The following is a 25336-nucleotide window of genomic DNA, read 5'->3' on the forward strand; positions in this document are numbered from 1 at the left end:
CAATTAATTAATTCATAATTTGGTCAGCCACGAGCAAAGGAAAGTAAAGATCTACTCAGGAAATCGGTTCGAGCGCAGAAATTGACAGCATTGATTGTATTTTTAAATTTTATTAGCCAATTCACCTTTCAGGTGTCCAAAAATTGAAAGGCCAATATTTTTAGCAGCAAATTTGCATGCATATCTGGTCGCAACGTTTTCGAATATCTAATGTCACATACACTATAAATTCGATGATGTTGTTTTTGTGGGTAATGGTTCCATAAATAGCAGAGGAGATTAAATAAAACAAACAAAAGCATAACTCTTGGGCTTCCACAGAAATACCTGTGATATTTTAATATATTTTCGATATAATAACAAATTAGAAAGCATTTTAAAGAAAGTGTATCTATAACCTTTCAGAATAACCTTTTATACGCTAATATTACGTAATTTCTCTTGCGATATATTTATTAATTTACATTTTATTTGCATTTTCCAGATAAATCGCGACGATGGCCTACCGCAAGAGATCTGCCGCCAGTGTATGGCTCAATTTCTGATGGTGGCCAAGTTTCGGCGGAAATGCGTACGAATGCAACAGCGTCTGCAGGACTTTGCCCAGGATATATCCGATCGCCAGGCGGCCAGGCAAGCCAAGCGACAGCAAAAACAAGCACAAAAGCTGGAAGAACCCAAGAAGGAGGCTCAGCCAGCACCTCATCCGGAAAGAAAACGTCGTATGGTATCCGAATCGGACAGAGAAGCAGTTGCCGCCGCCACCGCTGCTGCTGCTGCGGAAACTCCTGCAGAGATTCGCACAGAATCACAGAATCTTCCACCTCCGAAGGCTCGTCGCCTCCAGCTACGTCTGCGTAAATATCGCGCCCTTTCCATTGGCTGTGAGATGGAGCATCGCAGTGCCATCGATGCCAGCAGTATGCCCTGGAAGACGAAGGCCGCCCGCAAACAGATCTCCGAGACATGGACATCGTCCAGTATAACCACCGAAATTACATCGCCAACTCCTAACTCTGATCAGGAATCAAAGAGTTGCAGCAGCACGGAGCGGATGAGCGATATGTCCGTGGGTCCCTGTTGTGGCTTTGAGAGCGACAGTAGTCCCTCCTCCACATCCACCCAATCCACGGTCACCAATGGATTGAAGTTTCCCAAACGTTTGGCGGGTTATCAGAGCACACCCAGGCGTGGAAGGCGCGTGAGAAATTTCCCAGTCTATAACCCAACCAAGAGGCAAAGGCGATCGTTCGTCAAGAAGGAGCAGGTGGTGGAGCTGCAGGTTCAAGCAGTGGCCGAAGAGAACACAAAGTCTGATCAAATGGAAGTTTGCCAGTTAGAGTCAAAGGCAGAAAACTGCGATGAGGCCATTGACAGCACTTCAGACATACCAAAAGAGACGAGTGAGCAACTGGAGCTAAGTGAAGTCAATTCAAATCATAGTGGAGATGAGGTCGCCTCGGAAAAGGAGTCGACGAACACGTCAAATGGTTTGACAGAAAGTCGTACCCAGGAAGGCTCCTTGACGGTGGAATCAGTCAATTCAAAGGAAGTCTCAAATGGCCCGGAGAAAGCCACTTCCGATGAAGGCAAAGAAGAGCCAGCGGAAGCAAAAGAAGTAACCAATAATATAAGCGAACAGCCCGCTGACCAAAAAGACACAGAAATAGTTAACAAAACGGACGAATCATTCTCAAAGGGTTCACCGGAAAAAATGGAAGAAACTAGTGATGACAAAGACCCCAGTTTAATCGATGATTTACAGTCTCCGAACGATCCCCTGCAATCGGAGGAGCTGACCTCATCCACGGAGACCAGTGAGGATCAAACGGAATCTGTTGACCAGCCGGAGATCATTGTGAGCATACCCCTCGAGGTGCTCGATGAGAATCTGCAGCGTCGCCTAGTCGTGGATCAGGATATCGAGAAGAAGTCGCAGGACCGCACCACCTCGACCTCCAAGGAGCTTCAGTCCGTCCAGCCCGACGATGTAAACAACAATGCTAATGATGAAAATTTTTGCCAGAGTGCTACAGCAGATAGCTTCAATTCTACTGTGGCACTCCGAACCAATGAAATTGAAGCAAAACCAGAAGGTGGAGGTGGTGCCATGGATCCAATCGCAGAAGAAACCCCAAGTGCGGAAGAATCCCCGCCAGAAGAATCGGATACTGATGAGGAGATGCCAGTGGTGAGGTCTGGACCCACGCCCATGGATTTTATGGCCGAGTTTGCTAAGCACTGTGAGAATGGTATCGAGCAGCTGAAGGCAACCACGCCTGCTCCTTCGCCTACGCCTTCGGAGCTGCCACTGCCCCTTAACGATTTGGAGGCAAAGCAACAGCTGGAGGTAGAGATGAATGATGTGGAGACCACGCTGAATGGCATCCTTAACGAGATGCAGGACCAGCACATGTATACACCGAACTGTGCACACATCGATGAGTTTCTTACGCCCGCCGATTATGCTCCGTTGACTGAACAGGAGCCCTCGGTTTCGTCGCCGCCCAATCCCTTCGAGGAGAGTCCAGTAACCGAACCGGAAACGAAACAACCCGCAGCCAGCGAAGATCTCTTTGACAACAGCAACTTTAGCAATGAACTGATAGGTTTCCAGAACGATATTCCTTGCTTTGAGAATATTGATTCATCTCCGGAATCGGGACAACAGAGTTTGCATTTAGAGTTGACACAATTCCTGAGTGATCTGCAACCCTCACAGGAGGAGAAACCCACCGTGGAGGCACCGGTGGAGATACAGACTGATGTACAAGCTGAGGCTCAAGTGCAATCCCCGAATGCGTCAGAAACTTTATCTCAAAGAGATCCCACAGAACAGCATGAGATACAAATTCAACCCCAAGCCGAATCACAAATGCAGCACGAAATCCTGACCGTTCAGGCTCCGGAGGAGCACCCACAGAACCACGCGCATATTGAACATCAGATCGTGGCGGTTGAAAATCAAATTCAATTGCACAATCCATCTCAGTCATCAAACACGCACCAAATGCTGCAGCCACAGCCTCGAATCCAAAACCAAGCGCAACCAACAGTACAGATGATGCAGCAGATCCAGCCCCACGGGTACTCCCAGCTGCAACTACAGTCCTCGCAGGTTGTCCCACATGTCCAGTCGCGGGACACGACGACGACAGTAACCTACGAGCAGATCTATCAGCAGCACATCGTCCAGCAAACGGTTCAGCAGTCCTCCAATAAGGTGCAGCTCATCTCTCTGCCCTCGTGTGCTGGGGAAACCAGGCAATGGCAGCCACAGCACCAGCAACACCAGCAGCAAGTGCAGTGGTCATCGGTGGGTGGACTGGAGTCCATCAAGAATTCACCCATCGAGACCACTTACTACATTAGTGCCAGTGACCTGTATCCGCAGCAGACAACGGAGACTTATACCATGCTGCAGCCGGCCTCCGTGGAATCCAATGAGAACTATATGCTGGAGCAGGTGACTCATCAGCAGAGCCAACAACAGCACCATCAGCAGCAGCAGCAACAGCAACAGGAACAACATGAGCAGCAGCAACAGCAACCGATCATGATTGTGATACAGCCGGAGATGCAGCAGCCGGTGGCGTCGGCCAGCAATCCGCAACAAGCACCACTCCACCGATACGGTGCTCCCATCAGCAACGATCTCCATCGCCTGCAGTACACCAAACGGTTGCAGCACCGCCAACAGCAGCAGCAGCATCAGCAACAACAGCAACATCAGCAACATCAGCAGCATCGCCTACCTGTGCACAGTCATCCGGTAATAGGAATGCCTGGAGCAACATCAATTTCAACCAAAGTACATCCCATACCAGCCACAACGCCGTCTGGTCGGCCATTAACCCTCAAGTGTCGCTTCTGCCAGAACGGTCCAAGGTTCTCCAATAGCCTGGAGTACAGCCGTCATATCATTGAACTCCATCCCGCCATAGCGCCCTTCAACTGTCCGCATTGCCCACTTGCCTTTGCCGGCAGGAGTAAGCGGTCGCAACACATTCTCAGCAACCATGTGGTGCAGCAGTACCAGTGCGGCCAGTGTTCGCAGGTGTTTCCCGCTCAAAAGGCCTTGGACCTGCACATTCAGCGCTTCCACATGCCTCTAAAGACAGTTGGCAGTGTCCGAGTGGAGGATGTTCAGCTGCAGATCACAAACGAACGACAAGAACGACGACCGCAACTTCCATATCAACCAAGACCATATCAACCGCGACAGCAGCGTCAACCACAACGAACCCCGCATCATCGTCCGCAACAAGAGCAGCCGCAGCAGAAGCTGCCAGTAATGCAGCCATCACATTCGCCGCATCCGTCAAGTGAGCTTGGTTATGCTTTCACCTCAAAGATTAAATTTTAAAACGAAATCTTTGCCCCAGCAGCTATGGATGTCCAGGCTAGCACAACGATTCCGCGAAAGATTCTTTGCTGTCCCGACTGCGAGGATTGTGAGTTTAATGAAATCCCAATAAGCTTGGTTAACGCTTCCACTTTGAAGCGTAGCTAAGCGACTTATTGACATCCGCAGATGGTACCAAATTAACATTATCTTTCAATTTCAGGCACAACAGGTCACAGTCATACCAGCAGTGTAGGATTCGAGGAACAGTCACTGCAATCTCCTCCAACGGTGCTTACTCCGCCCTCGACGATCGTTTCGGCTCCATCGCCTCAGCCCATGATGGTCTCGCAGCATATAACGCTGCCCTCGCCAGAACAATCCGAGCCAGATTCCACGACCACGTTACGGCAATACCGTAAACGAGGCGTCATTGTGGGACCCCAAGGTCCGCTGCATTTGGCCACGCCTGTGGCATCGCCCTCGCCGTCATCTTCTCCTTCCTCCTCCACCTTTGACCATGTACCACCAGCGTCACCGGCTACACCCGCTTCGCCGGCCCCACCTCAGTCGCCCGCCCCGCTGTCCTGCGTGCCGGTGAACGAGCTGCGGACAAACAATCAATGTCTATACTGCGAAGAGCGTTTCACCAATGAGATTGCCCTCAAGAAGCATCACCAACTGGCCCACGGATCCCAGACCACGATGCCATTCGTGTGCACCATCTGCAAGCGAGGCTATCGCATGCGAACTGCTCTGCATCGGCACATGGAATCCCACGATGTGGAGGGCAGGCCGTACGAGTGCAACATTTGCCACGTACGATTCCCGCGCCCCTCGCAACTGACGCTCCACAAGATTACGGTGCACCTGCTATCCAAGCCGCACACCTGTGACGAGTGCGGCAAGCAATTCGGTACGGAGAGTGCATTGAAGACGCACGTTAAATTCCACGGTGGTAAGTTTTGGGGCAAGATGCTCACGGTGCACGCACATAAGAATGAATGCGGTGGCCTGATACTAAAGGGTTCCGGGCTCAAGCCGACGTACAGCTCTTCCTACTTACTCCACTAACAACATAATACTCCCCATTCACATATACTTAGTGCTAGTGTTTTTGTTGTAGCTCGAGTAATAAGCCTCTTACTAATCCCTCCCGCTGTTGTCGTTATTTTTGTTTTATTGTTGCTATTGACAGTTTATTCCGCCAAAGTATCAGTATGTGCTCCGAAAAGGTAATGCACAAATGCTGAACGGAAAAAGTCCTTGTTTCAAGGGGGCTCTTGAAACAGGACGAAAACTCATTGAATCGAATGCTTCCACCATGCATTGCTTGGCATTAAATAACACAGCTTTAAAACTATGCATGTCTTGACAATTATTTGCTAACCAAAACATAATTAACATTGAATGTCAACGGTTTTGAATTTGAGATCCTTATATTTTGATTTTTATTTGACATATAACAGAGCTCGTTTAAATGGGGAAAAAACAACAAAACTGTCGTTCCATCCCAATGTGATACAAAAACAATAATAATAATCTAATTTAATATGCCAAATTTTTCGACAAATCAAAGTTTTAAAAAACTCATAACTTTGCCAAAAAGTATTTATTTCAATTCGAAAAGCTTTCCTATGTTAGTTTTTCTTTGTTTTATAAATCTGCATACTCCATTTGAAATTCAAATTTTGATCGTTTTTTGGCAATATTTGAAAAATTTAAAATTTTTGAAAATTTTGTTTTTCTGCCGGAGATAGCTATAATGAATCTCCTGTTGATTCTGATCAAGAATATATATGATTTATAGGGTCGGAAATGAATACTTCACATCGTTTCAAGCTTCTGACTAAAATTATAGTACAATTATTTTTTTAACAATATTTATCAATGTTTTTAATGACAATATTTTCTACTAATCAATGCTTTAAAAACTCATAACTTTGCCAAAAATGCATTAATTTTAATTCGGAAACCATTTCTAAGTTAGTTTTTATAAGGTTAACAAATCTGCATACTTAATTTAAAATTATAGAAAATTAAATTTTTTGTCAATTTTTGACAATTTTAACGATGTAACCCCTTATAAAATTTTCAAAATTTTGAAAAAATTAAATTTTGGCCGGACATAGCTAGAAAGATTCGGCTTTTGATGCTGATCAAGAATATATATAATTTATGGGGTCGGAAATGACTCCTGCACTGCTTTTCAAGCTTCTGACTGGAAAACCACTCAAGTTTTCTTTGTAGAGACTTTACACATGGTCTTTTTCCCAATGAAGCAAAAGAACATATATTTCACCCTTTATACAATGTTTTCATTAATTGTAATGCCAGAACTTCGTAATTTGATAACTGTGCCTCGCCAAAAGAACTCTTGAAAGGCTCGCAAACGTTCAGTTAGTTTTCAAGCTTTTGAAAAGGTTCATTATACTAACAGTGATTCGTTTTTTATTTTATCGGATTTGGATCTCAAACTATAGGCATTATATTTTTTGTTTAACCATTTCTGTTCTATTCAGAAATTCTGGAGCGGAGATCGAACCGCAGGCGATTGGACTCATTCTCATGGGTTGAGCATATTTTAAAAGCTGATTCATATTGCTTTAAGGTTTCTCTGGATGATTTCCATAGATTCATAGATCGCTTTTATATTAAGGAAAAATAAAAAACCCCACATTGTACGCTTGGGCGTTTAAGTAATTAACAATTAGCCTGACATTGTTATTAATCCCATGACCTAAGTAAGCACTTATATTCACATTCCATTCTAGTAAGTGCGTTACGTAAGTTAAGGCAGGTTCCGTGGAAATCATATGGAATACACTTGTTTGCTTTTATATTGCTTTTTGTTGGTACCTTCATGAAATTACCCCCATTACGTGACCTTAATCTTTTAGATTTCCAAACCTTCCATTCAATGTTACATCTTAGTGAAATCTGAAAATTTAACCAAATTTATCCGCTTGTCGAACGAAATATGTATGTGTTGTGTTGGCTTCAAGTTCACTGTATGTGAATTCCCAATTGCTGAAACAACAACGCTTCCCTCCACAAAAATATGCAGATACAATGGCCAACGCCAATTGTCTTTTCCAGGGATTGGTTACCAGTGCGACGGATGCGATCGGTCGTTCGAATATCTCAAGGAATTGCGCAGACATCGTCGTACCCACAAAGAGCTGTTTTACAAATGTGAATTCTGTCCACGGTCGTTTCTTCACTTTAAGATATTTCGCGGTAAAGTCTACAGGCTATAATTTTGTTGAATTTTATTTTAAAAGCTTTAAATTGTAGAATTCCAAAATATATTTGAAATAACAATAAAAACAAATAAAATTCAACAATGTTGATAGCACTGGATATTATATATGTAGGAGATGTTGTATATATTCTAGGGCTTGACTGATAATAAGACTGACTTTGTTAATGCATGGCCTAGACTGACATGCACCTAATATGCAAAATATATATTTAGATATCCATTATACTTACTTAAACCTGGAATTAATATATTTTTCCTTACATTCCCTTTAGCACACATGAACTCCCATTTGCCACTGGGAGTGTTTCTCAACGAGGAGACCATAGTAAAGACCGTCAGCAACAGCAACAGCAGCAACACCAACAATAATAACAACAACAACAACAACAACAACAACAACGGCATCCTTAGTAGCGCCAAGCTAGAAAATCCACCAACACCCATCGAGGAGACAGCTCCCATGAGCAACAATAGCGTTTACAACGTCCAAAGCCCAGATGAATATCCCAATTCGGTGGAGAGCAGTGCTGCCACCAGCCTGGCTCTGGAAACGATAGCCCCGACGCCATAACAAACGCTACCAACGACGACCTATCATTTGGTCTGCAACACGTTATTGGTTGCAAATCAACGACCGACAACAACCTTGCCAATTAGAGCGATGACGCCTTCCTACACTATTGTCATTTTTAATGGCAGACAGCTTCCATTCATTCTTCTTCCCATCGGAGCCAACCAAGCCCAGCATCTCTCGAACGAGAGGAACCAGCAGACTGCATCGAATGCAATGCGATATTGCACTTAACAATTTAGCGACTAAGCCACAAGTACACTCCCTCAGACTAACGGAACTTAAGGCTAAATGTGTATTTAGTCCATAAGCTAGATAGAATTTACGCGTTCATGCAATGAAACCAACAACAACAAACCAACCAATGGAAACAAATAAGCAACAAGTTAACTTTAGGCTAAAAAAACATATTTACATATTATACAAACAATTGATGACTACCGTTCGTTATTTTGTTAAAAAAAAAGGAGCAAGAAATGAAAAAATGAACAATGAAGTTCGGTAGCAACTAAGACAACCTAGCATTAAACAAGTACCAAACAGCACTTAAACGTTTAGTTGTTAACACCTTTGGTGCAGACCCTTAATAATACGACACTAAGACTTGAAAGTCAGTCAGCTCTCAAGACCAATTAAGTTACATTTTATTGTTTAAATATACGTAATTTCCTTCTCTTTATTTATAAACTATATGTAATAAACAATTTATGCTCTTAGTAGTGCTGCGATCCAACGATAATAACAAAGATGTTCGCCCCCTCGGTTCCTTAGTAGCTCTAAAACATTTATTTTAAATATCGGTGGTCGATCTTAATCGTAGTACCAGTCCAGGAAGAGCAGGGAGAACGACATGACCAGCAGGAAGAATAGGGACCACACACGGAGACCTGCATTCCGTTGAGTGGCCTGGCGGATCTGCTCATTGGCATCCTTAACGTTCTCGGTGGTGCCGACGACGGCACTGACAATCCGCTCAATGTTGTGCTGCTGCATAGCGACCTACGAGAAAGAATAGATTTAAAAATTGATTCTAAATGGAATAATAACTATAATTGTGTACTTTCTAAACTGGTCTATTAACTTATATTATATACATATATATATTATATATTGGTGTATTTATCAAATTTGAACTATCTCAATTACGAATTACTAATCAGGACTTAAAGCAAGAACAATAACTCTCTACTTACTCCCCCAAAAGATGGTTTAACTAGCCGAATCTCCAATCATGGAATTTTGTGTGACGAGATAGATAGCTAGATAGCAACTAAGCTTACCGGAATTTGAATTTGAACAATACAATAATACAATAACCCCTCAGCTTGGGACAATTTAACTAGTCTTTGGATTACTTTGATGGTTGGGGGATGCTGATATTAATGTGGACCTGCTTACCTTCTCGGTGAAGATGTCCTGTAGCTGAGCAATGTCCACAACGTTCTTTTCTATCTGCTCTACCTCCTCGGAAACGCCCTGCAGGAAGTTGTAAATGTGCACGTTCTCTGCCTCGAACAGTTGCATATCCTCGGCACTGAGGGGATCCTCGTCATCGGCCTCTTGCTGATTCGCTGACTTCTGCAGTTCCTCGTCCAATGCGACCTTGGCAGATGAATCGGAGCTCATGGCCCCTCTGTTGGGTCTGCTACGCTTACGCTGTCTAGGTTTGTGTTGGCTAACCTCGGGAGTCCACTTCTTCTCCTTCCCCTGCCCATCGTGGTGGTCCTGCTCGCCATCCTCTTCCTCCTCCTCCTCATCATCGTCCCATTCGTCCCAGCCGTCGTTGTTCCAGTCGTTGTCAGCGGACTCCTCCGCTTGGCCGTTTGTCATAGGCGACGATAACGCCCCGTTGTCCTTGCCGTCGTCATTGTTACTCTGCTGGCGCCTACCGAGCTTGCCACTGTTGTTGCCCGCCGGTCGCACTGGTATCTTCTTTTTGTCCGCCGCCAGCTTGAGCAGTTTGTAGGTCTCCAGCTGGTGCTGCACCCGGTACTTCTTCTGGTCCAGATATATTTGTTCCACGCTGTGGAGGTAGCTGACCAGTAGGTCCAGCACGGCGTCGATGTGCTGTCGCTCTTGCGGCCTCCGCTTCGACGCCTTCCAGTCGCTGCGCATCTTGGCCAGGTGCTGCGTGTAGAAGGTAACGAATTTCTCCGACTCGCGGTCGATTAGGTCCCGCTGGGCGTCAGTCATGTGGGTGGCGCTCTTCAGGTGCTGCCCGATCTTCATGTAGGCGGTTCGGTTCTCGATCAGCACATTCCGCAGGGAGGTGATCTTGTTGCAGACCTCCTTGGCGTTCTTGGCGAAGTCATCCTTTGGAAGCGATGACGCTTTGGAGGTCGCGGCTGGTACCGGGGCGGTCGCCTTTCCGGCTGTCTTCCGCTGCAGACGGACAGTCATTACACTGGCCTTGAAGGTCTGGGTGATGTCCATATTACTAAATTTATTATTAATTTTAAACTATTTAACTTTTAAATCCACATCATCGGTTCGGTCCAGTGCAGTGTGACCGTACGGAATTAAATGAAACCAGCGCCAGAGCTGCCAGATGGATGGATTGTCACCTTCCACTTCAAAAAGCTATTTAATAATGTAAAATTTTAAGCAGAGCTTAAGTCTTATTATTTATTTTTCGTGAATTTATTTGTTAAATATTTTTTAATTAAATGCGTTAAATTATACAGCAGTTTTAAATCATTGCTGCCAGCCCAACAAACTCTGGCAACGCTTCATCTGCCAACTTGTGATATCGATTACTTTTCAGTGTTGGCTATGGGGCTGAATATAGGCGGCCTTTTTTAAATAAATACGAATAAATCATTTTAATGACTAGGGTTTTATTGAAAATATACAATATGCATAAATGGGGTCTGCCTATCTAATATATGCAATTAAATTCCATTCCTTATTATTTAATATTTCTGTATATATATTATCATTCATTTTATATTGTTTTTTGTTTTTTGTTTGTATCCTTTTTACATAAAAAATGCACTTTGGTCGCCTGGAAAACAAAACGTTTTCACACAACTACTAGCACTTAAATTATAAAAAAACTTAATGGTAATTTTCCTACGCACAGTTTTTTTCCTTGCGAAAACCAAGCACAAAAAGTCAGACAAATTAGTTACATAATACGCATAATAACAATATTAAACATTAGGCATTACACTTAATTCACAGTAGTGTGCACGCTGGCTTGGGCGAGGACTTTGGTTTCCGGTCCACGGCACGGACGGCTTCCTCGAAGACCTGCTGCAGGTTCTGTTTCTTCTTCGCCGAGCATTCCACCAGGTTGGAGGCGTGGATCTCCTTGCGCAGTCGCTTGCCCTCCTGTAAAATGCATCACAGAGATATTAGTATCTAGTAGATACATTAAGATATGTACTATTCCTCACCTGCGTGGTCACAAACTTCTCCGAGTTGGGAATCCTTAAGTCCAGCTTGGTGCCCACCAGCACCACGGGCACATTGTTGGAGAAGTGGCGAATCTCTGGCCACCACTTGCTCTTGATGTTATCAAACGAGGTGCGACTGCTGATCGAATAGCACAACAGAAAACAGTTGGTCTGGCGGAGGAACATACAAAATCGATTACAATATTACTGAAATGTTCTTCAAACTGGGTAATAAAAAGGTAACTATTGTACTCACATTTGGATAGCTCAAAGGCCGCAGTCTTTCATAGTCCTCCTGCCCGGCAGTGTCCCAGAGGGTCAGATTGTACTCGCGATCGTCGACGGATATGTTGCAGGCATGATTGTCGAACACTGTGGGTATATACTCCTCGGGAAACTCGTTCTGGGTGTAGGTTATCAGCATGCACGTCTTGCCCACCATGCCGTCGCCCACGATGGTTATTTTCAGCGGGCGCGGGCTCCGCGACATGTTCGTCGTCGTCATTCCCGATTAGGTCTTTGTTGTGAAACTGCAAAGAGGGCAGAACGAAGAATAAAGGCGTCAATTTGGCTGCTGGCTTGACAGTTTCAGTTTCAGTTCCGCGAGAGATTGCGTTGCGCCATTTGGCGGCAGATGTTGCAGCTCTGTGTTTATCTTGCCGCACCCACACTTTCATCCTGTGCCTGTGGTAACCGGAAATCTCCGGACCAACCCCCCTTTTGTATACCACACATATTGTATATTCAGCATTAATATATTTAATATTGTTCACCATAAACCAGAAGCCGGAACGTTAAACAAAACACTCCTTTTATTGCATATAATATAAGAATGCGGCTTGGGTAAATCGTAGTAAGTCTTCACGGAAGCGTTGCTAAACGAATTTATAAAATCGGCGTTTCACTCTTCAGTATATGTATATAAACAATATTAAAATAGTTTTATAAAGTCATGCATATCCTTTAAACTATTTTCATAAAAAAAAACACAAATATAAAATCGAAAGCTTTTCAGATTCATTCAGCAAACCATTCCCAAAGAGAAACAGAGGGCTAAGAGACTTTAGTTTGGACCTGTTGATAATGATAGACCCATATAACACTTGAACTTCAAAAAAGGGTTTAATCTAATCAACAGATACAACAAAAAAGGCCAATAAAATAAAATACTCGAGGCAATTTTAGCTTTTACGAGGCCAACTGTGGACTGAATTCAGCGAAGAGTTAGCTTCATCAGGCGCAATTGATTCTGCGAAATCTTTAATGGAAATAAATGTGCTTTTATGGCTGTTCGCGGGCTTATATAACAATTAAATAAAACCTGGCTAAAACTAATAGACTTTCACCATCCCAGGCCAGTGACAAAAACAAGGCAAAACACAACCGCATTGGTTTCATAAATTTTTCTTTTTTAATTAAAACTGGTTTCGTCGGTTGGTTTCCAGTTGACCCAAAACATAAACTAGATTTCCCTGCCAGCCTCCGCCGAAACACATTCAAAAATCCAAAAATCAAAAGACTTTTGTCCGATTTACATAAAGGTATCCGTTAGGTATTTCATGACTGAAACTGGGGATTCTGGGGGTCTCCTCCGCTTACGCAGAAAACTCATACGAATTCCAGGAAACATAAGCCGTCTTGTGATTGTGACTCATCCGCTGGCACTTGTTGGAATCTCGCGGAGGCACACTCGTAGTTGATTTAATTACAAATCCGAGTCGTGGAGGCTTCTAATATGAAAAGACCAAGACCACATTTATGTGTGGCGATGACTCATCCGCATAGAAGGGTTTTGGGGCCGGCCCACATATTATTTCATATCTAAGCACGGCCACAACTGCATCTCCGATATAGAAAATGAAACAATAAACTTATTTTGGGAAACCGTAGTTTATATGCTCTTGCAGTTTGCAATTGAATTATAGGTTCAACTTTCTTATTTTTTAAATTTTTATATGACAATTTTTTCGACAAATCAAAGCTTAAAAACCTCATAACTAAGCCAAAAATTCATTAATTTTAATTTGAAAACCATTCCTATGTTCGTTTTTATAAGGTTAACAAATCTGCATACTCAATTTAGGAAATCCAATTTTTTGTCAATTTTTGACAATTTTAACGATGTAACCACTTAAAAAATTTTCAAAATTTTGAAAAAATTAAATTTTTGCCGGACAAAGCTAGATCGATTCGCCTATCGATGCTGATCAATAATATATATGAATTATGGGGTCGGAAATGACTCCTTAACTGCTTTATAAGCTTCTGACTGAAATCATAATACCCTTACGAAGTATATAAAAAGGAAAATCCAAACCGGTTTCATTGTGACATTCAGCAGTGTTTTATCGGTTGAGGGGAAGTAAGGTTTTTAAGCTTTGGTTTAAAAACCACAATAATTTAATTCAACTTATAGAGTTTATAATATTTTCTAAATTCTATATGCAAACTTGACATCGAATCTTGAATACATTTCCATATGGGACTTGGGGGGCATGCGTGAGTAATTATCATAAAACGCTTTATTGGCACGCGATCTACAGATGTTGAACTTTGACTCCGAGCACTTTGATGCTTCGGTCAGCACAATTAAGTCAAATCATTAAAGCAAGAGGGTCTCTCCTAGAGGTTAAGTGCTACTCGCTTTGCCTATCCATGTTCTCTGTTCTATTTTTTGTCTGATTCTGCACTAGAAACATAAAATTCCATTTGTTATACATTGAATTTATGGAATATTTAATAACAGAACACGTTTTTGCATAAATTAGTTTTCAATTTTTGATAGAATGACGTTACCATTCACTCGGATTCGGATGAGTTCGTTCCCGAAAAGTGGCAAAAATAGCAGCGGAATTGCTATTGTTGTTGGCCAAATTAGTAAACACAATCGGTTGGCTATTAGGTAGCCACCAAAAATACCAAAAACAACAAACTTGGCCCGAGGAGCAGCAACAAAACTAAATAAACAGCAACAAAAATTTGCCTTTTGTTTTGGCCTCTTTGGACGCATTTTAAATTATTATAAACAAACAGCGCTCTGTTCTGTTTTAGTGACTACGGAAAGGTGCAAATAATGAAGTCTCAATGCTGCCGAATTTGTGGCTATTTATACAAACAGCTGATTAACCAATAAGCAGGACTAAGCCAGGTGAATGAGTGGAAAAAATTCCATTATTTAAACTAGCTTCGATTGAAAAACAGGTGTGAGAATACCTGAAAATATATTTCCCCCATTCTACACTGTCCTCTAGAGTGGCCAAGCAGCGGAAGCTGATTATCAAACAGCAGAAATGGTACCAAGCTCTCCCCTCTCTCGTAATTAATACTCGTAATAAATTATTTAAACATAATTGCTGTCGCCCTTAATGCACTCTTTCTCTCCGTTGTGAAACATGAATATATAAAGTGCAGCAAGCACAAAAGTCCATGAACATTTTTCCGGCTCTTTGTTATCTGCTGCTTCGGTTGGCGGTTGGCCTCTTGTAAACTTTTCATATCAAGTTACGTACTTGTTGTTCTCGGAACACTTGCCACATTTCACACTCCTTAGTTGCCGTTTCTTTTCCAAAGATTTCCCAAGATTCCGAAAGGTCTGAAGCTTTTATTGGACTATTGAACGAGACACTGCCGCCTGCAGATGTGATTGATGTGCAATTCTGTGGGGTTTATTCCAGTTCAGTGTCTTTGTGCAGCGGCTTATCAGCTCGAACTTTTAATAAATGGATGCATCACTTCACATCCAGACTCTCCGTTCATGTCCTCCTCTATACAGAATCGCCCATAAATAAGTAGTTTCACAACGAGTAAGTTAGTTATGTTTAACCCTCGAACCCAGACCAATTGTGATTTATACTCGGACCATGGGTATAATCAGAATTCAGAAACGATTTTAAATAGGATTCTCGTAACATAATAGCAGGGCGACCGAGGAGACTCATTCTTGATTGACGTCAGTGGAGATTAAGCCACATTTCTGTGGAGTCGAAGATAAACAAAAAGCTCCCGGCAAGGAGATTGCTTCGTCAAACATGGCCTCTCCATTGCATAATTTAAAAATAAAGTCTAACTTTCATGAGAATAATTAGCATTCATTAAAATCCCTAACTTGGGGTTTCCGAAGTGCCGCCAGGATTCATAAAACTAATCTAACACATAGCTAAAACTTCTATATAGTTCCTATATAGAGAGAGAGCTCTTCCTCTTTTTGCGAAAAAAATAAAATTATACGAATTTCGAATGTATGTGTGTTTACTTTTTATGGCTTCTCGCATGGGTTTTCGTATTTAATAAACTGATTAGATAAGATAGATGTAGGTGAGCGTGGGGCGTACATGGGGAATTGGACTTGAAAGAGCAACGACAAAGCGATAAGAGGAACCATGGCGAAACCTGTGCTTTTTTTACCTGGTGTTCATGGGTCAGAAAATAATAGCGAATCTAGAATCAAACGGATCGGGGCAGATTACAAGGGCACGCGCTCCCAATTAGTTAAATTAATTGAGGTTAATGCGGGCCATAGGTCGCAATGAATTGATTGCTAAAATAATGACGATTTGGGTGTGAGTTTGAGTTTGTGGGGGGGGGGGGAAGGGATGGAGTTGGATGGGGATCTTCACGTACTCGGTTTCCTGTGATGGCCTTTAAATGGCCGTGTGTAACCATATAATTGTTTGTCAACTAAAAATGGTAACGGACCCATTAAGGTGCCATAAGCCCAGTCGAGTATTGAGAATACAATCGATCTCCCAGAGAGCAAGATAGATATGAGAGAGGATCGTAAGCTGTTTGGCATTCCAGAGCTGGGGACCGAGAGAGAGAGCGGTGACGTGAGCGCCATATAAAGTGACTCAGGTGATAAACGAAGCGATCACAATGCCTTTCTGGCCTAAAGAGTTCACGCTGACCCCCACCTCCTACCTGACTGATCTATGCTAACAGCGTTTACACCAAATATACTCATGCTTTTAGCCACTAAATTCACTCGTGAGCACAAGGTCATTCCACAGCCAATTCGGCAGTTCAATATAGTCGGCTGCATTCGGGCATCCGAAGTGGCGTATACTTGTTAACTTTGCACAGGCACGTACTTATAGATACGACGAACGGCTCGTACTCGTACTCGTACTCCTACTACAGCCTTAGTATCCGCACTTTTTCGTGTTAGTTGCAATATTCAATCGAGCGACACGTCTGGAGATATGACGTGCAAATCGATCGCAGAGAGCTACAGATTACACGTACTCTGGAGTCCGGACTACAGAGGTGGCGGAGGCGAAATCGAATATATATATAATGTATATACCGGATAGACGAACGGGCCACAACCGATCGCTGGCGATGTCGTCGAATAACTGAGTTCAGAGCAGCCTGAAATTCACAAGAGTCGTCGCTACAGTACGTGTATCTGACGGATACACGAAGAGCGCTCGAAGAGAGCGATTCGGTCGCTTTTCTTTCACGCTGGGCCTCTCTCTGGTTTCCCCTTATCAGCTGGCCCGTCGCCCGATAAGGAGTCCCTCCTTCGAGAATGGCAAGTGTCAAGAGAATGCATATGGGGGGATTAAAAGATTTGACGAGATTTGCTCACATTTATCGCAGTTTTTGCTCTTAACTGAAACAAAACGATTTAAGATGTATGGAAATAACTCAAAAAGACAAATTGGCGTTTATAATCTGTGAGGAGAAAGAATAAATAAAACAAATTCAAAGAGAAAATATATGTTAAATATGTTTATAAGCTAAAATTACCTGAATTATTGTTTGTTTAAATTTATGAAAAGGGTCTTTTAAATAAGTTAATTACTTGGCTCAACCAAATTTAATAATCCTCGATATTTATTTTATATAGAAAAAATGTATTAATTTCAATTTAAAACTCAGCTCAATAATTATTAATTTTGTAACATTAGTAATTATCTACAAGTTTAAACTACAAAGACTTGAGAACTCCAATTTAGTTCGCAGCAAAAATAGTCATGGAATTCTTGGAAAACCGATTAGAAGCGTAACTACTATACACTGCAAGTGTGTATTTAGTCCAAATCCACCCGCGTAATCTTTATTCTGGTTTCGGAACTCAACATATATCTGGCATTAGCCATTAATCAACGACATTCGCCAGTGCGTGCTGCCCAAAACCTAGGCGTTGTAACGGTAATTAGAGCTAAGACCCCTTTTAGGGGCAGGTCCAAAAATGACTACGGGTAAGTACATATGTGTGTGAGTTCAATTAACCGCCACGTTGATGGAGCATTACATTAATTAAAATTACACTAGGCACTGGCTGGCGCTCTTTAAAAGGAATAAAGGTCAAATGATAAGGCAAGCAAAGGGAAGCGCCGAAAAATGATTATTAATAAATATGAGTGTGTGCAGCAGCAGTGCCAATTAGGGACAGATACTTATGTCTCGGCACATGAGCAACATGTGTGTTCCTGCCCCGTTTATCAAAAAAAAAAACGTATATATGTATATCCAAATGAAAGCGGGAATCTCCAGTACTTCGGGAGGAGGGAGGAGTAAGTGCCCCTGAAATGGTAGCAGGTGCGGCCGCAGGAGCACTCGAAAAACAATTCAATCTGGCTGGGAAAATGGTCCGACTCTCAAGGTCGAAGGGTGCCTTCTCGCGGTGCTGTGTCTCCACCCTCCGACAAAGAATCAAATTCGCCCAGGGGAAGGGGCGATCAAGAATAGCACAGAGAGGCAGCAGGCGACAAAAGATAATATTGCATTGCGTTTCCATTTCCCGTTTCCGGTCGGGTTTTGCCTGCCAGCTGAGCTGAGTACGGATCGTTCGGATCGTCCGGATCGGATCGAAGCAAAGCGAAGCGGAGGGGGCGGGAATGCACGGGTGCTATTTCTGAACAGCACTCATATATTATATCTTATCTGGTGTACGGCGTCTGCAGCAGCGAATCATGAGGGTGAGGGCGAGTTGGAGTGACAAAAACAAATATTACGAGCTCCAATAACAATAACGTGCCAAGCTAGAACTGTTCTCAAATTAAATGTGTTTAATTCATGATAATTGCTGTTTCGAGCAAATATTTATCAACATTTTAATATTTAACTTTCTTCTTAGTCCTTAATATTTAGTTATATCTTAGCATACACTGCAGATAATATAGAGTCATATTTTTTGAACAAATTCTTATTTAATTATTTTACTAAAAAAAAAAACAAGATTGGAAACTTACTTCGGGTAGCCTAAGTTTATATACTCTTGCAGTTTGCAATCGAATTAAAGGATCGAATCGGAAATCGTTCATAACTTGGCTTAAAATATTCGCACAAATCAAAGTTTAAAAATCTCATAACTAAGCCAAAACAGCATAACTTTCAATTCGGAAACCATTCCTATTTTAGTTTTTATAAGGTTAACAAATCTGCATACTCAATTTAAAATTATAGAAAATTCAAATTTTTTCTCCAAACATAGCTAGTTTGATTCGGCTGTTGATGCTGATCAAGAATATATATGATTTATAGGGTCGGAAGCGACTCCTTCACAGCGCACAGCCTTTAGACTAAAATTATAATTCATTGCAAGGGCAAAAAAATAAAATCTCCTGCAATGATGTTTATAAAAAAATAATGTATTTTTATCTTGTGCGAAACTACTATTTAAATTTTAAATAGGATTACTGTCTAAAATTGGCCGAATTGCTACCACCAAATTAAACTGCAAAAACAAGATTTCATTATTTGAAAAAACCGAAAACGATCAATTAACGTTACCCATTCGACCTGTACTATCGAACTATCCAAAGTAAATCGATGTATCGATATTTCGATTTTATGCCATCTCTAAATAGGGTTGTAAAATATTTAAATAATTTTTTTGGAAGAAAGTATTCTTAGATTTTCCCTTCATTTGCTTCAAAGTCCTTGGACTACAGAAAAATAAAAAGGTAAAGTAGCGAGAAATATCCGCCGAAAAAGAACCCCAAAAAAATAATTATTGTATTTGCATAATATCGATAGACCGCTCTTAGCATAGGTTTGCGACAACCCTGCTGCATTTTGTGTATAAAAAACAACGAAAATGCCTGAAAGCGACGTGACTAAAATGAAGGTACGTGATTTATCTAAAACGTGCGATTGTGTGTGACAGGATACCTTTCCTAGGTGGCAGACCTAAAGCGCGAGCTGAAGCTCCGCGGGCTCACCGTGAACGGCAACAAGACGGAGCTGCAGGACCGCCTGCAGACGGCGCTACTGGAGGGAGACATTTCTCTGGAAGACTCTGCTATAGCTGATGCCATTGACGACGACGATGTGTCCCTAACCGATGAAGATGAGCACAAGCTGCTGGGTGTCGAGCATGACGATGTTGAGGATGAGCTGCTCAAGAGTCCAGTGAGCACTCCCACCACCGTGTCCGTGCCAGATTTGCTGGCGGAGAAGGAGGAAACTTTGAGCGCGGTCCCGGCTGTAACAGCTATAACGCCGGCAAAGAAAATTGTGCTCAAGCGAAACAATTCCCTGACGGTTACAGGAACTGCGACCAGCACGAGCACAACAACTTCCAAGGAGAACGAAGCCCCCACCGTAACTACTGACAACGACACTACCGCAGAGACCCCGATTAAAAAGCACAAGCCCATTGTGGTAGGACCCAGGACCGAAGGGGAAAAGTCATCGGCGGACAAGAAACTCAGCGAGTTGACCGCTCAAGAGCGATTGGAGCTGCGGGCCAAAAAGTTCGGCATAACGCCATCCCCTGCCGCCGCAGCTACAACTGCGTCGCCGGCAGCGTCAGTCAACAAATCTTCGAGCGCCTCCATAACGGCCAACAAGGGCAACAAGGAGACGGACGAGCAGCAGAAAGAGGCCCTAAAACGTCGCGCCGAACGCTTCGGATGCGTTGTTCCTGACAAAACCCCGAAGGCAGCAGCCGATGAACGGTTGCAAAAGCGAAAAGAGCGATTTGGAGCTGAAACTGGAGCTCAGGCTGCATCAGCGACGTCTGGCACAACGGAATCAAAGGACGTATGGTCGGAAAAGGCGCGTGCACGCTTGGAAAGATTCAAAACTGTCCCGGCTGCCGTGGCCGCTGACGCCACCAAATAGACACTTCAAAAATTAATTACGTAGACAAGCAGAATCATAATTGTATATCTTTTTCTTTCGACAATGGAAGAGCTATCCCAATCATTCAATCATGTATCTAACCCCAGAAGCCACCAATGCTTGTAGCAATTAAGCAAATGTTTAATAAACGTACATTTCAATAATAGGCAACGCAGGGTTTTTTTTTTTTGGTTTTACAAGGTTTTTATTGGCTTTAATTCAAAGGCTTAAAAATAATTCGATTTTCGACTTCAAATGTTTATGGGTCTTGGTCTTGGGTTTTTTGTTGGAACGTCAGTAATTATAATATTAGCTTGTATAATAATATGCGTATGTATATATAAAAGTTACACAATACATGTGGGTTTGTCGTAGACGCGGTGGATGCCAGAGATTTCGGTATTGCGCGTGAATTAAGGAAAATCTGCCTGTGGCTTATCTAGGCTTCTCCGACTACCGATGAATGAATTTTGGAACATAATGAATTGACTTAAAAGTATGTTACTTTAATGTTGCGACCATCCAGACGGGACCCATCCATTAGCGCTGGAAAATAAGGCTAGACATCAGCATGTTTGGGAAATTAAATCACAAATATAACTCACCTATAGCTAATTCGGCATCACGCTCCTTGAAGAAGCGCACCACGCCCACATCGTTGCCACGGATTTCGGCAAACTTGACGTCGCCAATCTCACGGAACTTGTCGCGCAACGTCTGCCAGGTGCAGCTCATGGGAACGTTCTTGATGATAATAGTGTCCGACTTGCGAGCGCCTCCTCCAACATTGCCTGAGCCTACGTTCGAGTTGCCCACATTGTTGCCGCCTCCATAGATGTCCAGTTGATTAACCGAGTTGTAGTCATTGCTATCCAATTGGTTGCCACCGCCGCCTCCTCCATTACCACCTCCCACGCCGGAGCTGCTGTAGGCATTGTATCCCACGTTGCCGCCAGAGACTCCGCCCCCGCCGCTATAGTTGCCGCCCGAGCTGTAGTTATTTCCACCTCCAGTTCCGCCACTGCTGTAGTTGTTAGACAGGCCAACGTTGCTGCTGGCCAGAGAATCGTCGTTGCCGCCCGAGTTGCCAAGATTTAGTCCAAGGTTGCTTAGCGACGAGGTGAGCAACGGGTTGCTTAAGCCTGCTCCCTGGCTGCCCAGGTTGCCGACGACAGCGGCCAGCAGGCTGGGATTCAGATTGTTTAAGTTCAATCCACCGGCGCCAGAATTGTTGCCAAGACTGGGCTTCTGCACCGGAGCCACAGGGGATGGTTGCACCGCTGAATTATTGCCGAACATCACACCCGTCAGGTTGTTTAACAGATTGGTTGCGTTGCTAACGCCGCCGCCGCCTCCTTGGCCAGCAGCCACTGCTCCAAGCTGACCACCTTGCTGGACACCGCCGAGCAGCTGGCCCTGGTTCTGACCTCCGTTGGGTAGGTTGTGGGCAACGTCCTTCAGGGGCTCTCCATTGGGTCCCAGGCCGATACCCACACCACCTAAGCCCTCTGGGAGCTTCAGTCCCTCGTTCTTGTCCGGAATGCGGTCCAGACGCACGGTCATGCGTCTATCGAACAGCATCTGACGATCCAGCATGGATATGGCCTGTACGGCCTCTACGGGATGGTCGTATTCAATCACAGCAAAGCCACGACTGTGGCCCTCCTTGTCCAAAGAAAGATCTACGCTCTGCACCTTTCCGGCCAACTTGAACACCTGCTTGAGCTTCTTGTTATCCACCTTATAGTCCAGCTGCAGGTAGTTAAAAAGAGAAATTAGTGGGGGTGAAAATCCGATGGCTTCGCCACTGAAAGGGTTTTAAGAGGTGGGGACCAGGCTGAATCGTCCCGCTGTCCTTGGCAAAACCATGCTGATTGCTAAGCTATTATGGAGATAGATGATGAAAATTCCAGGAGAATCAATCCGTCCGCATGAGCAGAAACCGAAAACCATAGCCCAAGATGACGCCGACGTCCCAAGGCTGTAACTGCTTCATATTTATAACCCATTAACCAAGAGTGGTAATAGTAGTATTCGCGGATTCAACATTTGCGGGGAGCGTAAAGAGTTAGGGACACTGCAACCAACCAGATAGACACACGGGCGAGTCGAAAAACCATCAAATTCGTTGCTGCCAAAGATGTTTGAGTAGGTATCAAAACCAAGTAAACCAAAGATAAAATAATACGGATTAAGAGTGCTGATTTTGAATGTCACGCGAAGGTAAGCGAACCCAAATTCGACACGAAGCCACAACATTTAATTAGGAAGAATTATGTAACCTACAATGCCTTTTCTCAGGTCTGGTTCAAAAGATTGCATTTCAGTAAACCTTAAAGATGGGACAAACAAACTCTATGGCTAAAGGAACCCAAAGGAAAAGGATTGTTGAGGATGTGGTCAATATTCCAACCAAGACTGGTAACAGTGAGATAGAGATAGAGCGTCCGGAGGTTATAAACACGAATCCACCTGGGTTATAAATACGAAACAGAGCCCCCAATAAAGAGTGTAAAATGCAACAGCATATTTGTACTTCGGTCCGGTCCAGTTGAATAGTATACATAGGATTATTGGATTTTTATATTACAATATACTCACATTAGCAACAAAAACCTTATTATGCAAAGGTCCACTTATGCCAAGACTCTCCAAAAACGAAGCGGAAAGCCCATACAAATTGTAATTCGACGAATTATTATAATCATTTGACATCATGTTAAAATTATTACGCCCAGATCTAGAAAAAGAGAAGCCAAATTCCAGAGAAACAATAACAAATAGGAGAGGTGATGGTAAGCTTCAGCTACGTCGGAGTAGGATGCCAAGAAAGCCGCAGGAACCAGACATTTTTTTACCTGCTGTTGAAGTGTTTACTCACGAACTATACTTGGAGTTCACAAATCGAGCTAAGTTTAAAATTTGTGGAAATGGTGCTCCAGGTGAGAAGTTTACTAAAATAAACACATTTTGATCGCAGTCATATATCGCAGATTTCCCAGCATCTTAAAAATATTAGGAATATATCCCCTTTGACCTATCACGCCTACTTCTATACCACCAACAAAAATCATATTTATGGATGTATAATCGAAACCTTATCACATTAAACCTTTCAAGTCGATTAGTAAGATCCAAAGTCGGCTCAAAATCAAAAAACAAACTTCGCTGGTAATATAGTATCATTCATTCTAGCCTATGGTTTCAAACGCTTATAGTAAGGATTAATATAAAAAACTGCGAATGTATGAAAAAACGGCATTTAACATAGGAAATATTTATATATCTGACTACCTTTCCTGTTTTTCAGACTTTAGATTCAACATCTATCGAATAAATAGAAGCCCTGCGTAAGATTTATCCAGCCTGAATACCAATTGGTTTGTTCCTCAAAGTTCCTTAAGTAAATCATCCGCATCCGTGAAATTTTGGAAGAGCCGCTTAACTTCGATCGCTTTACAACTTTACAAAACTCGACGTTCATGGAAATCCAATAATATAAAGGAGCTCGGCTCTAGGGTGATAAATGCATAAATGGCCACCGCAAATAGATTTCACTCCTAAATTTGATTTGTTAATATATTCCTGCTTACATACATACAAATTTGGAGATATCTAGAATTGAATTAATCCGCTTCATTAAAAAAACGCAACGGTAGGTAGGTAAGACTGAGAAAATTGTGTGATATATGCGGCCTAGCAACTCTGCTTTCCTGCTCCACAACATCAAAGAAGACACAATAGAGGCACTATAGCATAGGGGTACTCACAATCTGTCATCATCACGACGGGAGAATCCACGATCACGGTCGTCCATATGGTCGCGGCCACCGCCGCCGTTGCCACCTCCACCACCGCCGCCGCCTCCACCGTTTCCTCCCCCACCGCCGCCGGCGCCATCACGTACAATCCGGCCATACTGGTCACGCTGCTCGCCGTGATCCTCCTTTACGACCAGCTCACGGCCGTTGACCTCGTAGCGATTCATCTTTTCCATGGCCTTTTGCACATTCTCTGGGTCCTTGAACTCCACAATGCCGCAGCCACGCGCCTTGCCGCTCTCGTCATGGAACAGCTGCACATACTCGATGGAGCCGACGATGCGGCGGAACAGGTCCTTCAGGTCCTGCCATCGGTAGTCGTACGGAATGTTTGAGATGTACACCCGGCAGTTGCGTCGCTCACGGCTCCGGTCGCGGATATTGTTGCTGCCGCCACCGCCTCCCCCTCCACCACCACCGTTGCCACCCAGATTTCCACCGGCGTTACCATTGCCTTCGGCGTCAGAAAAACGAGAGCCACGCGCTCCACGCCCACGACGATCACGCTCCTTCTCACGGTTCTCCACAGCTATGCCCGCATCCATGTTCATTGTTGACTGAAACGGAAAATGACCGGAAATCCATGTAGTACGCACCACAAAAATTGTCTGTAGCGGCGTCGCGAAAACAAGATGGCGGCCGCATCCATAGTTTTCCTTTTTCGCACGCCTCTGCCCGCTTATCTTACCTATTCGCCGATTAGCTTAGTTCACTGCGTTTCAATTCTTTGCGACTCTATAAAAGTTATGCAATATAGGACTTAACAGTTAAAATTTTGTAAATTAAACGCAGCCGAATTTTTGCAGCTATTGTTAGGGATGGGAAAACTTCTTAAAATGATATCGGTGTATCGAGTATTTTGTT

At 43.3% G+C, this 25336-nt stretch overlaps 5 protein-coding genes across 18 annotated transcripts in view; 2 read left to right on the forward strand and 3 right to left on the reverse strand.

Annotated features, from left to right (window-relative positions):
• Positions 1 to 9520, forward strand: part of mld (molting defective) — a 37536-nt gene extending 28016 nt beyond the window's left edge. For 3 of the 5 annotated variants that reach the window (XM_020955507.2, XM_086840781.1, XM_086840783.1), the window contains 5 exons: positions 485 to 4325; positions 4389 to 4454; positions 4569 to 5303; positions 7445 to 7585; positions 7883 to 9520. In XM_020955507.2, coding sequence (XP_020811166.2) covers positions 485 to 4325; positions 4389 to 4454; positions 4569 to 5303; positions 7445 to 7585; positions 7883 to 8181 — 5082 coding nt within the window. In that variant the 3' untranslated portion in view covers positions 8182 to 9520. The remainder of the gene's footprint in view (positions 1 to 484; positions 4326 to 4388; positions 4455 to 4568; positions 5304 to 7444; positions 7586 to 7882) is intronic. The other 2 variants (XM_020955515.2, XM_086840782.1) reach the window with 1 other exon arrangement.
• Positions 8786 to 10714, reverse strand: Syx18 (syntaxin 18). Its single transcript, XM_020955526.2, has 2 exons — positions 9580 to 10714; positions 8786 to 9180 (listed from the first exon to the last, which is right to left on the reverse strand). Exons 1-2 carry the CDS (start codon positions 10612 to 10614, stop codon positions 8992 to 8994), a joined length of 1224 nt encoding a protein of 407 aa, XP_020811185.2. The 5' UTR covers positions 10615 to 10714; the 3' UTR covers positions 8786 to 8991.
• Positions 10715 to 11086: 372 nt separating this feature from the next.
• Positions 11087 to 17013, reverse strand: RhoL (Ras-like GTP-binding protein RhoL). 6 transcript variants are annotated; one of them, XM_020953126.2, is made up of 4 exons: positions 16882 to 17013; positions 11836 to 12109; positions 11580 to 11750; positions 11087 to 11514 (listed from the first exon to the last, which is right to left on the reverse strand). In XM_020953126.2, the coding sequence occupies exons 2-4, from the start codon at positions 12082 to 12084 to the stop codon at positions 11359 to 11361; spliced, it is 576 nt and encodes a 191-aa protein (XP_020808785.1). In that variant the 5' UTR covers positions 12085 to 12109; positions 16882 to 17013; the 3' UTR covers positions 11087 to 11358. The 6 variants fall into 6 exon arrangements, with proteins under 6 accessions (XP_020808785.1, XP_020808778.1, XP_086696910.1 ...); XM_020953119.2 differs by having other exon boundaries at positions 16667 to 16941; XM_086840784.1 differs by having other exon boundaries at positions 16497 to 16939.
• A 2352-nt stretch (positions 17014 to 19365) lies between these two features.
• Positions 19366 to 20822, forward strand: LOC110184383 (uncharacterized). Of its 3 annotated transcripts, none has more exons than XM_020952891.2 (3): positions 19366 to 19489; positions 19563 to 19653; positions 19707 to 20822. In XM_020952891.2, the coding sequence occupies exons 2-3, from the start codon at positions 19624 to 19626 to the stop codon at positions 20649 to 20651; spliced, it is 975 nt and encodes a 324-aa protein (XP_020808550.2). In that variant the 5' UTR covers positions 19366 to 19489; positions 19563 to 19623; the 3' UTR covers positions 20652 to 20822. The 3 variants fall into 3 exon arrangements, with proteins under 3 accessions (XP_020808550.2, XP_086696943.1, XP_020808557.2); XM_086840817.1 differs by having other exon boundaries at positions 19406 to 19489; positions 19579 to 19653; XM_020952898.2 differs by lacking the exon at positions 19366 to 19489 and having other exon boundaries at positions 19500 to 19653.
• A 7-nt stretch (positions 20823 to 20829) lies between these two features.
• rump (heterogeneous nuclear ribonucleoprotein rumpelstiltskin) lies at positions 20830 to 25333 on the reverse strand. Of its 3 annotated transcripts, XM_020952870.2 has the most exons (5): positions 25161 to 25333; positions 24422 to 25029; positions 23253 to 23391; positions 21257 to 22403; positions 20830 to 21197 (listed from the first exon to the last, which is right to left on the reverse strand). In XM_020952870.2, exons 2-5 carry the CDS (start codon positions 25021 to 25023, stop codon positions 21142 to 21144), a joined length of 1944 nt encoding a protein of 647 aa, XP_020808529.2. In that variant the 5' UTR covers positions 25024 to 25029; positions 25161 to 25333; the 3' UTR covers positions 20830 to 21141. The 3 variants fall into 3 exon arrangements, with proteins under 3 accessions (XP_020808529.2, XP_086696938.1, XP_020808537.2); XM_086840812.1 differs by lacking the exon at positions 23253 to 23391 and having other exon boundaries at positions 25161 to 25313; XM_020952878.2 differs by lacking the exons at positions 20830 to 21197; positions 23253 to 23391 and having other exon boundaries at positions 21517 to 22403; positions 25161 to 25316.
• Positions 25334 to 25336: the final 3 nt, after the last annotated feature.

The sequence above is a fragment of the Drosophila serrata genome, unplaced genomic scaffold (assembly GCF_035046125.1).
Source record: "Drosophila serrata isolate PLE 108 unplaced genomic scaffold, ASM3504612v1 contig_382, whole genome shotgun sequence".
NCBI lineage: Eukaryota > Metazoa > Arthropoda > Insecta > Diptera > Drosophilidae > Drosophila > Drosophila serrata.